The 15000-nt window shown below is 41.4% G+C and overlaps 1 protein-coding gene across 1 annotated transcript in view; it reads left to right on the top strand.

Moving 5' to 3' along the window:
- The window catches only part of LOC145404882 (glutamate receptor ionotropic, kainate 2-like), a 109653-nt gene that overhangs the window by 52254 nt on the left and 42399 nt on the right, over positions 1-15000 (top strand). Inside the window, exons 3-5 of the mRNA XM_080276383.1 lie at positions 7402-7557; positions 8708-8892; positions 10055-10203. Of these exons, the coding sequence (XP_080132509.1) occupies positions 7402-7557; positions 8708-8892; positions 10055-10203 (490 nt within the window). The remainder of the gene's footprint in view (positions 1-7401; positions 7558-8707; positions 8893-10054; positions 10204-15000) is intronic.

Below are 15000 nucleotides of genomic sequence, written 5' to 3'. Positions count from 1 at the left end.
TACTACTACTACTACTATTATTATCATTATTATTATTATTATTATTATTATTATTATCGACAAGATTTAACCTCAACTGAAATAAAAAAGCCTTGTAGAGACCCAAGTACAAAATATATCCTCAATTCGGGGTTAAGGGAATGCAGTGTCCGTGTACTCAAATTGCGTACTTTTCCTACGCCCATTTACCACCATCATTTCTACCACCACGTACATCAAGGACCCATTTTTCGTACGTTATGGCAGCTCCTTGACACCTATTCCTCAGCGATTTAGTTTAAGACCAGGTTGGTTCACATCACTTTGCACCTTACTTACGCAGAGTATGGTGATATTAGGATGAGAGTAACGTGTAACAAGAAAAATAAATCGCTTAGAAATATGTGTTAGGGAGTTTCCTTATCCGAAAAGGCTCAGGTGACGTTCCCACTCGTGTCGGTATTCTCGTACAGGTAGGAAGCTTACTAACACCTCTTCCTTACCGGTATATTTCTTATTCTACTCCGATACTATGTTCTTGTGCGTCATTCATTAGATCTATGTCGATATTAAAAAGGATATACGAAGCAAAAAAGAGGATGTTAAGAGACAGTCTGGAAAATAAATCGTTAAGGATTGTATAATTTCTGGACGACTTTTGATCAGGTAAAGGCATCAGAGGTGTAGACTAGACGTTCCCTTGAATATTTTGGATACAGTAACCTCGCCCTGGCCTACCACATCTCGCAAAGGGTAATACAGAACGGGTTAATTCCATTCATGTACAGTACCCGACACTTTAAGTCTGCCTTGGAGCACTCTAATTCTCATCTACTTAACGAGTCCTGTGCAGAGTCCTCTTTACAGCAACGAAGTCCATTAACCAGTAAATCTCTAGGGACAACTTATCTGTTTTACTCTGACTGACACTATATGGTTTTAATCGCCCATGGGAAACTTTCGTGGTTTTGAGTGTTCATAAACCATCCCTAAATTAATTCCTTCAGTATATTTTCCATATGGGCTTTTTTAAAATATTTTCCTCTCATCATGCGATTATATCAGGGAGACTTCTCGTAGTCAAAAAGTTTACAGTTTTAAGAATACTGCATTAGGTCCACTGAGTAATTTTTGTGCAGCATACACGTACACTCTCTCAAAAAATTATCGGCACCTTTGGGTACGATGGTTGTGAATATGAGCAACCTCCACAGACACGCACGAGTCTATAAAAGTGGTGCCTCAAAACATATACCACCCAGTAAGTGAATCTTTTTGCAGTTTTGAGTTCTAATAATTACCAAAGATAATATTTGCACTTATAATTACAGGATACCCCATATATCACAATGCTTCATCCATGTTTCAGAATGATACGTGCTGTAAGAGTGCCGATACTTTTTTGGGGGGGTGTACACTCAATGCACAGGAGGAAAGAGAGCGCGCGCGCGCGCACACACACGCGCACGCGCACGCGCACACACACGCGCACGCGCACGCGCACACACACACACACACACACACACACACACACACACACACACACACACACACACACACACACACACACACACACACACACAGGAGGGGGATCTACCAATGAACGTACCTCAGTTGGGTGGTGAGGGAGCGGGGGCCTGTCCACTGCCACAGAGATGTTAAGAACGGCTACAATTTCGCCTTCATCACCTCAAATGGGACCGACAAAGCCATAATGGACTTTTTTTGGGGGTGCATAAATTTTCCGAAGCGGGGGATTTGCGTTTTGGAGCTTAAGAATGCCAGGGTGAAGACGTAGGGAGACTTGGGAATTTTCCTTTTAAGATGTGTAGTGTATTATTAAGTATTTAGGTACAAGAGGTTTTCCTTGTCTATGAATAATTGTAATGTGCTGGCAATGAATATACTACTACTGCTGCTACTACTGCTACTACAACTACTATTACCCTTCCTATTACTATTACGACTTCTGCTACTACTACTACTACTATTACTGCTACTGCTACTACTGCTACTATTACTGCTACTAACAATACCACCACCATCACCACCACCACCATCACCACCAATATCAACAACAAGAACAACAATAAGAACAACAACAACAACAACAACAACAACAACAACAACAACAACAACAACAACAACAACAATAACAGTAATAATAATAATAATAATAATAATAATAATACTTCACTGTCCTAAGAGAAATGAAGGAGACTGCACATATCAGTAAGCGCTTTATCACTCTCCCTCTCTTACGTCCGTTTTCTCGTCGGGTAAGATGGCTCCCGAGTACCTTTTTCTTGGCGATTTATTTTTCGATATGGTTGGTTAATATCCTTTTATACGCTTTCTGTGCAGAGTATGGTGACGTTAGAAGGATTAGAAAATAAAACACATTAGGACAGTAAGATGCAGTAAACAAAATAAATCGCTTAGGAAAAGGTGTTAGCGAGTTTCCATAACTGACAAGAACACAGGCTTTTATCTCCTTTACTATGATAACGCTGACTTTAATCTTGCTACCGTCAGACCATTTTTCTCAGGTCAAGAAAGCACCTTAGTAGTGACGCTGTATGAAATAAACTGGAGGTAGCGAGAAAAAAACAGCAAAGACGTAAATGTGACGTGTTTTTGTATCTAATTCTCGCTGGTGATTATTATATATTGATTTAGAGGGCTTGCTATTAGAGAAAGAGTTAATGTAGGGATATCTAACCCTTCTAGTTCAAAAAATCTGTTCTAACTTGCGTAAGATCTAGAAACAACCAGAATAAAATCTCACGTCATCGCACACAAGGGGTTAAATGCGTCTTGAAAATAATCTTGGAAACTGAGTCACTCTGGAAGAAGATTTTGACTAAGATAAGGAAACGTCTTGAGCGAGAAGTCTTGAGAAAAACTTCGAAACTTCTCAAGGACTTCTCAGTGAAATAAGGAAATCTCGAAAGAAATCATTGTTTCAAGACAGACTTCCCCAGTACATCCTTTCTTCCTATTTTCGTTTGTCTTGTCACTAAAACACTTCGCTCACTATTTCCTCATGCGATGACTGAAGGTTGGACTGATAAATATTCCCCATTTTATACCATAACACCAGTTCTGAATGAGGCGGCCCTAGTGTGTAAGCAATTCAGACGGTGGGTATTGGTGCACAAATGGTGACATGTAAAGGACTGTGGCAGGTTGGAGGTCTAAGCCTAAGGGAACGGGCTGTCAAGTTTATGCCCAGAGATGCGAACATTAAAAACTTCCTGGCATTGTTATATCAAAGGTAATTGACACCGTAGAGCAAGGATATAATCAAACACGCAAACCACACAAGTAAAGATTACCACACACACACACACACACACACACACACACACACACACACACACACACACACACACACACACACTCGATATACAAATTTTTACAGATATTAACAGACATTTGCAGACATTCGCTGTGAACCAAGAATTGACAAGGCTTGATTGGTGAGTGAAAGAATGTGTGGCCTGCTTATTATTATTATTATTATTATTATTTTTCTACTGTATATTAGCCACCAGATACATAACAGAGGGGAGTATGAAGGGCTAGCTTGATAAATAGATGGCTGAAGATAGAAAGCAAAATAATGGGCATGAAGTAGTGAGCAGAGAGGAGGATGAGGATGAGGAAGAGGAAGAGGAGGAAAAGGAGGGAGAGGAGGAGGAAGAGTGGAAATTTACAACTGATTCTGAAAGGTGAGTGGGCTGGAGTCTCTATGCACGGACGGCGATGTTAGAAGAAATGAAAGATTGCAGACTAACCAAGAAAAGGCTGAAGCGGAGATATTATACGCCAAACAGCCTGAAAGGAATATTGCAGTTAACTAAAATGAAAACGAAATCCAGCAGCGTAAACTCAAACGCACCGAGATAACTTCCAATTCACAGACGGAATACCTGAGACCTGGATTAAGAGGACTGCTGAAGAAAAAATAATAATCCAATAAATCTCTCTTTATTTTAGAACTCCATGACGCAGAATATTAGAAAAAAATATATATACAAGTTAGAGCTTAGCGTCCACACCAGATTTCACTAATAATACCAGTCTCGTAAAATAAATCCAGGAATTCGCCTTCGTTCTCGAGACGCAGTGAGGCAGGCGGGGGGACAATTAAAATCCAAATGAGGGCTATTAGCGGCGACTGAGGGTAATGGAGGGTTGAGGGTTCCGGCTACAAATGACGACCCCCCTCTCTCCGAGCCCCCCATTAGCCCCCCACCCCTCGCCCCACCTAGCTCCCCCTCCTCGCTAATGAAGAGGCGTGCTGAGGAGGGCGGTTATGCAGATTTGATTAAGTTTGAGGGTGGCGGTGAGATCCTAATGCAGGACTTCAAAGGACGCGACCGCAATCCACGGGACGCGTCGGCAGGGTTATCACAGCGCCGGTTCGGATAAATAAAGGAAGTGGGATTAACCTGGAGGAATGGCAGGATTTTTTTCTTACCCATTTGCAGAATATTAACACGTAAATAGATAGATAGATAGATAGACAGATAGATAGACATACTGAGACAGATAGATAGAGAGATAGATATGACCAAGTATCAAAGAGCTAGTTCGGATAAGAAAGGAAGTGGGATTTACTTGGAGGAATGGCAGTATTTTTTTTCTTACCCATTTGCAGGATAATAACAGATAGATAGACAGACAGATAGATAAATAGACAGACAGACAGACAGATGACCAATTATCAAAGCGCTGGTTCGGATAAAAAAAAAGGAAGTGGGATTAACCTGGAGGAGTGGCATCATTTTACTTTTTATTCAGGTGTTACTGTATTGAGAGGAAAATTAAATAGTTCAAGCAACACTGTATCCGTTTTACTCTAACTTGGCCTACAATTGCAGTTTTTTCCCCTTTGAATAGTGAGGTCAAGTGATGAACGCTAGATTATGATGCTAGTCACGAAGAAGTGCTATGGAAAGAATGTGGTGCACCAGTATATTTTCTCTACCTTTAACCTGTGTGATATCTGCAGCAAGAGGACGAAAATCTGGACCAAGTTAGAGTAAAAAAGAGTATAGCAGCCTTTCCCATAACGTGGCACACTGTACTCTTTATACTCTGACTTGGCCTAACAATGCCACCTCTCTATCTTGCATGCTATGTTGTAACAAGAGATTAACACTAGAATATGATGCTAGCCACGAAGAAGTGCTATGGAAAGGACGTAGAATCATAGCACTGTCCTTTTCTGCCACTGAGCTACGTGAAATAAGCACTAAAAAGATGAAAATTTGAGCCAGATTAAGGTGGAGAGAGTATAGTTTCCCAAATATATACTGAGAATCCTATATTAACGTCTCTCAATGAATAACGTGCCGATAAACATGCAGAAAGTGATTTTACATTCAATAAAGTATCTAATATAAATTTTACAATCTAAGAGTAATAATTATGTGAAAATTATTGCCTAACACAACAAATGCAGTTATATATTATGCTTCAGTTACTATACTCTTTCTACTGTAACTTGGCCCAAATTTACGTCCTTTTTGCAGCTTATTTCACGTAGCTAAGTGTTGGAAAGCGACTGTTCTACGGCTCTACATCTTCTCTATAGCACTTTTTCGTGACTAGCACCATATTCCTGTGTTATTTATTGCTGCATCTCGGTACTGACGATGGAGAGATGGCAATTTTAGGCTAAGTCAGAGTACCAGGAAAAGGGGTATGGTGGTATTAAAGGGTGATGTGGTGTGATTTAGTGATAATGGACTAATGAGTTATTTTCCTTGGTGATCTCATAATATTTTGCTCTGGTCTTATGTGATTTTGTTACGGTGTTTGAATTCTACTCTTCCCCTAGCACGATGACGATGATGATGATGATATTGATGATGATGATGATGATGATGATGATGACAATAGTGATAAAGCTGAGTGCAACGATGATGATGGTGTGGAGGATGTGGATGAGGAGGATGAGAGCAACGGTGATGATGATGATGGTGATGACGATGATGAAAGCAGTAATGATGGTTATGATGGTGATTAAGGCAATTGTGATGGTAATTAATCTAAGAGCAATGATGATGATGATGAAGCTAAACATGACAGCAACGATGATGATGATGATGATGAGTATGTCAGTGAAAATAACAAAGACAATAAGGATGACGATGCTAATGAAGATGAAGATACTGACGATGATAATAATGATAATGAAAATAATAATGATGACGAAGATAATAAAAGCAACAACAATAATAATGATAACCAAAATAAAAAAAAACACCAAGCACTATTTACGAGCCGTGTTGACCCTTGCAAACTTTGAATGCGAAACTGCGTCACAAATTCTCCCGATAGTTGACCTGCACCCATTTTACGCCATATTTCTCGTGCTTCCATTATTGCTGTGATAAATTTTCAGGCCAGGCTATCGGGGAGGCTGTTGGCATAGGCTGTAGTTCATTCTCAGCAACGGAATCATAAGCTGATAGTCACGATCGCAATTTTTTCCCTTTATGTGAGTTTGTAAAAAGGCGATATCAGTCACTTCTGAATTACTCCGTCAGGGCGCAACACTAGGCTATTTTTTTTAAAGATGAAAGAGAGGAAGGAAAAACAAAGTAAAATTAAATCAATACAGCAGATTACAGGTGTCCTCCGTTCATGGAAAATCTGTAACAGGAGGGCTTGAATTGTTGCAGGTTGCAGCTCGGGGGGAAACTATTCTGAGGAATCGAGTTGCAAAATAATAGTTCTGGGTTATTTAAGGTCAAGTGATAAGTCTGCACATCTATACCTCTTTTGCTCTAACGTGACCCAGCTTTTCGTCCTCTTGTAGTTTATTTTACATTGCATATTGGCAGAAAAAAAGACAGTACTATAACTCTACATCCTTTCCTTAGCACTTCTTCCTAACTAGCATCATTTTCTAGTGCTAATCTATTGTTACAGCTAAAGCATTCAAGGTGGAGAGATTTTTTTAGGCTAAGTTAGGGTGAAAAAAATATAGTCTCTTGGGGATTAAAACCTGCTCGCATCACATTTCCATCACCAAAATTGTATAATACTGCAAAGGGTATACTGCCCAATAGATGAGAATGGTCAGAGAAATCCCATGAATCGATTAGGACACAACGTAGGACTTAGTAGGAGACTTGGGTTCATATTCTCGTCGAGCAAGGAAGCTCCCTAGCACCTTTTCCTAAATGATTTATTTATTATACCTTACCATACTCTTCCGCGTTACATGAATCCTTCCAGTATCGCCATACTCTTACAAATAACCTAATAAAAGGATATTAACCACTCGTATCCAAAAATAAATCACTAAGGAAAAGGTGTTAGGGAGCTTAGCCTGAAGGAAGAACAAAAATATCAGGTGTGTTATCATTCTGACTATGATGCTTTTCCCTTGCTCTTCTCCAGGTGGTCTGTTCGACGAGGGTGACGAGCGACAGGAGGTAGCATTCAGATACGCTGTGGACGCTATTAACAGTGACCGCAGCCTGCTCACCCACGCCCGTCTCTCAGGCCAGATAGAGCAGATACCAGCACAGGACTCATTCACTGCCTCCAGGAAAGGTAGGTGGGAAGACAGGTGACAGGAACTTAACATCAATCAATTCATCTCTTAATTTGGGCCATTTCCCCCAGAGGGCTGGTTCACGGCATCAAGGAAAGGCGCAGTTGGCTACACGTGAACTCTGTGTATGGTGGAGGTCTGTTTACGATTTCCGACATTCATGCGTCACAGTTATTTTTCATTTCAGCTAATATTTGACACCTCCGTTCATTTATATCAGTGCCACCAACAAACATGTGATTCTGTCAAGGTTGTCAAGTGTACCAAAGGCTAGACATCTGCTACACATTGATGCTGTCCTAGTTTATATGTGGCCAACTGTACGGGGGAGGGAGGGGTGGCAAATAAATAATCCTAATCTATATACCTGGCAATTAATCCAAGTTCCCATCAGTAGGCTCATTCAACGCACCACTGAGAGTCCGTGGGAGTGACAGGGGTGACGAAATCTAGCCAGTAATTTACATCACAGTGCTAGATTCGGTCAGAGGTGTATTTCTCATCATTTTGCGTCACCGAGCATTATATTAACATCTTCAATAGGACTGTGTGTCATTTAGTTTCCCTGTAGGCAGCACCAGGTAATTACAGTATATTCTGCTGAGGAAAGACCAGTCGCCGAGAAAGGGGTAAGAACAGCCACAAGATATGTTAATTAATAAGAGAAACGCAAAGACCCTATTCTGATATTTTGAGTGTCTTTGTATCGAATTTATAGACACATCTCCCTCACAATACATGGAATTGTATCTGTATTTTCATCTTCTATTACCCCGCAGAACGATGCCTGTACTATAAACTCACTAACCTCTCCTAACTACATGATATTAATTCTAGGGTCAAGAGTCTAGGATACAATATATCTCATCCAGTTTCAAGTCTCCCCTAAGCTAAATATCAGTGTCTGGAAAAAGCAAGAATAGAATAACACGTCATTTGGGTGACGTGGTTAAGATGGTGGTCCTTCTTTACCGACAATTCTCTCGGGTATTCACTGGTCATGGGGATTCATGGTGACTGTTTCTATCCCTTTCATGACCATGGATTTTCCCTAAGCTGTTGTGTCAAGCATAATTTTTAAAAAGACGCAGTCGTGTTGGGTTCAGTAGTGAATAAGGTAACTGTTTTTCCTTGCCACTTGTCCACCAGTTTGCTCGCTGCTCAAGTCCGGCGTGGCTGGCATCTTCGGTCCCCAGTCCGGCCAGACCTCAGCCCACGTCCAGTCCATCTGTGACGCCCTGGAGATCCCGCACATCGAGACCAGGTGGGCGTACACGCTCACCCGCGACGAGTACTCCGTCAACCTCTACCCGCACCCGTCAACGCTGTCCAGGGTCAGTGCATCAGGTTTGGTATATGCAGCATTGACACTCTGCTGCTTTAGTTTCAATAATAATTCCTGCTTTAAAGTAACACACAGGTAAAAATAAGTGCTGTGATCTAGCGGGTTGAAGCATACTCTATCGACCGAGGAGTTAGGCGTTCGATCCCATGCAAGGAACAAAAAAGGGCATCCGATTGCAGAATTCTCTCGTTAGAAGCAATGCCTTATCCCACAAAAGAGAGGGGTGCATGGGAAAAACCTGCATCGTATTGAGGGTGTTAGTGGCATTATGATAGTTCCACATTTTCCCGGATCAGTATTGCAATACATCTTTAGCATCATCTTGGCCGAAGGTGAACATGTTTAATTAAAGAGTCAGGATATTCAGGTGTGATATAATATAGTGTCTACGAAATAAGACGGAACAGTAGTACGTAAGGCTGTGGTATCGAGCGGAGAATGTCGAATGGCTGAATGATGTGCGAGTGAACTTGAGGCATAAATGGACATCGTTTAATGCTGTTTCTGTGATTTCATTTTCCTTTGATACTGTCCCCTTCATTCATTTGTAAGAAGCAGTGTTAGGATGAATATAATGGTTGGAGTATTTCAGGGATATGTACGTCGAAAAGCAGGTGTGTAGGCTACTTTTACGAATTAAAATCAAAGTAAAGTAAGCTAAACAAGTAGGTATATTTACATCTAGTCATATTCTACACGTACCAGCCGGGAATTCAATTTTTCTCAGAGAGTTGTGATATACTGAATGGTAAATAAAACACCTAAATGGTAAATAAAACACCTGAATGACAAGTAAAACACCCGAATGGTAAATAAAACACCCAAATGGTAAATCAAACACCTGAATGACAAAGAATAACACCTGAATGCAAATAAAACACCCGAATGGTTAATAAAACACCTGAATGACGAATAAAAACACCTGAATTGTCCATAATACACTTCAATGCAAATAAAAACACCTGAATGGCAAATAAAACACTTGGATAGCAAATAAAAATCTTGAATAGTCAATAAAACACCTGAAGGGCAAATAAAAAAACACCTATGCAAATAAAAGAGCCACCAAACCCCTCTCCCCGATACTCTGAATTAAAAAGAATGAAAGATTTACGCATTTTGACAGCAAGACGACTTCCCTTCTCCGACAGGCGTACATGGACGTGATCAAGACGCTGGGTTGGCGGAAGTTCTGTGTCATCTACGAGAACAACGATGGACTGGTGCGAACTCAGGACATCCTCAAGAACCAGACGTGGAAGGTCACCCTCAGACAGTTGCCCTTCTCCGAGGACTACAGGTGAGCCTCGGGACCTTCCGTATTCTAATTAGCACAGGAGACTTCGCATCACCTGTCCTTTAGCGATTCATTTTGCAGCTGCCCTTCTCCGAGGACTACAGGTGAGTCTCAGAACCGTCCGTATTTGTAATTAGCACAGGAGACTTCGTAACACCTGTGCCTTAGCGATTTATTTTGCATTGCCCACATTACTATCTATCTATCTGTTTATTGCCAGACGCCTTAATCCCGTAAGGCGTGGCCACAAACAAATCGCCTCCATGTCACCCTGTCTCCCACATTACCATTCCCTTATTTTTTTTCCTCTATCTTACCATTCTCTTATTTGTTCGAGAATAAATCGCTAAGGAAGAGGTGTTTTGAAATCTACAAAGCCAAAAAACCCTCACATGCCACCCTCAAGTTATCTATTGCAGGTGAAGCCGGATTGGAAGGCGTATTTGACTAGTAACCAAGGCGACTCTATCTATACTTCATAATTAAAATACATCAGATTTCATGACATCACGACTCAGTATTCAAGTTGTGGGAACGGTCCGGGTTCGTAAGAGAGAGAGAGAGAGAGAGAGAGAGAGAGAGAGAGAGAGAGAGAGAGAGAATATTCCTTGTGGTAAAAAAAAAAAAGAGAAAAAAATCATACCCTTTCTTGAGGATTACTGACGAGCCTTAGACAGCACCCTTAGACACCTGCCCTTAACCCTTCAGCCCGAGGACACCATCTTTACTTACGTCTTTCCACCTACAGACGATTTCCTTAAGATTGGGATCTCTCTCTCTCTCTCTCTCTCTCTCTCTCTCTCTCTCTCTCTCTCTCTCTCTCTCTCTCTCTCTCTATGTGTCTGTGTCTGTGTCTGTGTCTGTCTGTCTGTCTCTCTCTCTCAGCTGAATAAAATCGTCTGAAGGCAGCAAGCATAAAATAAAGAAGAAAAGTCGAAACTGAAGGGGATAGCACAATGATAAGCAGATAGACAGATAGACAGATAGATAGATAGATTGATAAATAAATAAGTGTATGAATGAATGAATTAGTAACAAGTGTCGCATCCTCAGCCCCCGTCTCTCCCTGTTTTATGTATAGTAAATAATGAATGGAGAGATCTGTGTCTAATTTCTAGGATATATTTTAGGAGGGAGGTAATTTCTAGGGGAAGGAAGCTCCCTAACACCTTTTCCTTACCGATTTATTCCTGGATGGGCCTATTTATTAAATGGTTTGATCTTATTTAGGAATAGATATGACACGAGACTAATAAGGTTTGACACGCAAAATAAATCGCTAAAGAAGAGGTGTTAGTAAGCTTCCCCACACCACAAGAAAGCGGGCTCTAGTTCTAGGCTATGGTCCGTATTCTCGTGGGTTAAGGAAGCTCCCTAACACCATTTCCTAAGAGATTCATTTTGCTCATTACACCTTACTTTCCTATTCTGCGTTATATGAATCCTTCCAATACCTCCATACTCTACATAAAAAAACTTACAAAAGGATAGTAACCAGCCATAGCCAAGAATAAATCGCTAAGGAGGAGATGTTGAGAGCCTCTTTACATACGTCTCGGTAGCTACGTTCGACGGCTGTTTGCACTACGCGCTGATGCAAAGAGAAGAGGCTGCCCCGTCAGTCCCCGCTCCTTAAGGAAGTATTTCACGACTTGTAAGAATATGGTAACACTATTTCTTCTTTCCTCTCCTAAACAAAATATTTCCCAGTCAGACCAAAATCTTTCTTATTAAAATCTGTCTATAGTCCGACGCCTTAATCCTGCAAAGGGTGGCCGCAGACAAAACGCCTCCAAGTCGCTCTGTCACCCACCATTTGACTGCCCTCCTCCCAGCTCACTCCTCCCTCCCTCATGTACCTCTCTGCTCCATCCCTCTACCTCATCCCCTGTCTCCCCCTCCCTCTCCCTCCCTCCACTTCACCTACATACACCCTCTTAGTCAGTCTTTCATTCTTCATTCTCTCCACATGTCCAAACTCAAATTGCAATAAAAAATAAATAACTAGATAGATAAAAAACTGAATTATATACCTTAACATTTTTGGCATAAAATGATGAACACCTTTAAGGACTAAAACTTATGCTCTTTATATTTCCTGCGAAGAACATTATGTCTTGTCAAAAAAAAGTTCGGTCCCAGAAGAAAACCCATGCGAGACAAACTTCCAGCTAATATAGGAAGAAAAAAGGGATCGTCTTAACAGAGAAAACACATCGGCAGAGGAAAAAATGAAGACACGGAAACGACATGAAAAAATCTCATTGTTCCGACATCACTTCCGGTCTCGCTCTTGTACGTGTGTTACGAGGCAGCGGAGACGACAAGCCACCGCTGCTGCTAGTCGGAGAAAACTACACGTGTTCAGAAATAGAGATGGAGAGAGCCAGGAGCGAGGGGTGTGGAGCCGGGAGTGAGGGAGGGTCCAAAAAAGCCAAGGTGAGAGAGAGGGGAAGGTAAATGGCTGAGGCGAAAGTGATAGCCAGGAGGGGCGAAGAGTGGAGGCTGAGAGGAAATGTGAGGGTGAGAAAGTTTTGGGGAGAGATATGAGGGAGGGGGTGGAGGTGGGGTGGGGAGAGAGGAGGGGAGGGACAAAGAGAGAAAAGGGAGAAGATAGGGAGAGAGAGGAAATGTATACAGGGAGGGAAGAGGGGATATTGAGGGATGGGAGGAGGACGAGAGGGACTAGGAGTGAAAAGGGAGAGAGTAGAGAGAGTGGAAAATAGACAGGGAGGATAGACGGGGTGTGATAAGGAGAAGGACAGGAACAAAGAGAGGAGAGGGGAGAGGGTAGACGGGGATAGTGGAGTGGGGGGAGGGGAGAGGAAGGGGTGATGTAGAGGAGACAGGAGGGCAAGGGTGTGTGTGTGTGGGTGGGGGGTGGCAGGAGTTGGAAAGGGAGTGGTGTAGAGGAAGGAACTGGCAGGAGGGAGGAAGGGAGTGGGTGATGTGGAGGAGGGGAAGGAGAGGGAGTGGGAGAAGAAAAATAAGTTGGAGGGGAGGGACAGGGAGGGTAGGGGTGATAAGAAAAGAGGAGTAGCAAGATAAGAGAACATGAAGAAAGAGAGAGAGAGAAGATGGAATTGGATGTGAAGAAATGTAGGTGCATGATGATAATGATGATGATGATGATGATGGAAGATTAATAACTGAGAAAGATGATTTTGATGATTTTGATGATGATGATGATTATGATGATGGTGATGATGATGACGATGGTAGGGAAGAGAAGGAAGGTTAATAGATGTAGGTCGAATGAAGAGGCACAGGGTCGTAAGTACCATTTAGTAAAGAGAAGGTGTAATACTTTTTTTTTTTTACCCACTGACGAGTCTTGTATATAGAAACTGTTGTATCCCAAAATTATTAAGAGCATATTTAACATAATCTGAATTTCACGACAAAAAGGTCAGAGTAATATAAGAATAGTCAGGAATGCTTAAGTTATTTATTTTTTTCTTTTCAGTAATTGTACTGATGTGGATACTTCGCGTGTTGTTGGCTGGGTGTACTGCAAAGATGGTGGGGAGGTGGAGGCGGGTGGCGGGGAGGTGGAGGCGAGGTGAAGGGGGATGCGTAGGGGATGGGAGAAGGGGAGGGGAATTAGAAATGAGTAGGAGGGGGAGGGGGATGAGCACTGAGTAGGGTGAGGAAGGAGATGAGGCGACCAGATGACATGTGAAGGAATTTATGAAGGAAGATGTGTCCAGCCTGAGTAGGAGTTAGGACCAGCGCAAGACAAACAGGGACGAGCATATGAGGGAAAGAAAATGTTGACGCGAAAAGAGAAAAATAAAAGCACAAAATAGAGAAGAGAAGAAAAGAAAAGGGGAAAATAGTCAAGGAATACGTACAAGATTTAAGTACAAATGAGACAAGAAAATAGAAAGAAAAATACCTTCAAAGCTCACATATCACGACTCATCTTCATCCCCTACTGGCAGTCCAAGTCGCCCTCCCTCATATAATATTTAGGCATCAAAACTTCGCCAACACTCCCTTCCATGCTGTGGCGATGGAAGGTGTAACATGAAAATTTTTGACGTAACACTATGAAGCCGACGACAAGAGAGTAAGGGAAGGAAGGGTGTAAATATAGGACAGAAAGTCGGAGCATCATAGAGTCAAGGAAAATCAGGGAAGAAAATATTGCACAGAAAAATAAAGCCATAGAAGCCAAGGAAAATCAGGGAAGAAAATATCGCAAAGAAAAATAAAGCCGTAGTCAAGGAAAATTAGGGAAAAAATATCACTGAAAGATAAAGCCATACAAAGTCAAGAAAAATCAAGGAAGAAAATAATGCACAGAAAAATAATGTCATAGAAACCAAGGAAAATCAGGGAAGTAAATATCGCACAGAAAGATAAAGCCATAAAAGTCAGAGAAATTCAGAAAAGAAAAAAAATGCATAGAGAAATAAAGCCCTAAAATCAAGGAAAATCAGGGAAAAAAGTATCGCACAGAAAGATAAAGCCATAAAATTCAGGAAAAATAGGGAAGTAAATATCGTAAAGGAAATAAAGTCATAAAGTCAAGGAAAATCAAGGAAGTAAATATTGCACAGAAAAATAAAGCCATAAAAGCCAGGGAAAATCAGGGAAGAAAATGTCGCATAGAAAAGTAAAGCCACACGAAGTCAAAGAAAATCAGGGAAGAAAATATTGCGTCAAGAAATAAAGCCCTAAAGTCAAAGAAAATCAAGGAAGAAAATATTGCACAGAAAGAGGAAGTCATAAAAATCAGGAAAATCAGGGAAGTCAATATCGAAAGGTAAAGCCACATAAAACCTGGAAAAATCA

This window comes from Coenobita brevimanus, chromosome 65 (assembly GCF_032717465.1).
Source record: "Coenobita brevimanus isolate Jiangsu-jjx chromosome 65, ASM3271746v2, whole genome shotgun sequence".
Taxonomy (NCBI): domain Eukaryota; kingdom Metazoa; phylum Arthropoda; class Malacostraca; order Decapoda; family Coenobitidae; genus Coenobita; species Coenobita brevimanus.
This window is presented reverse-complemented; position numbering and strand designations above follow the sequence as displayed.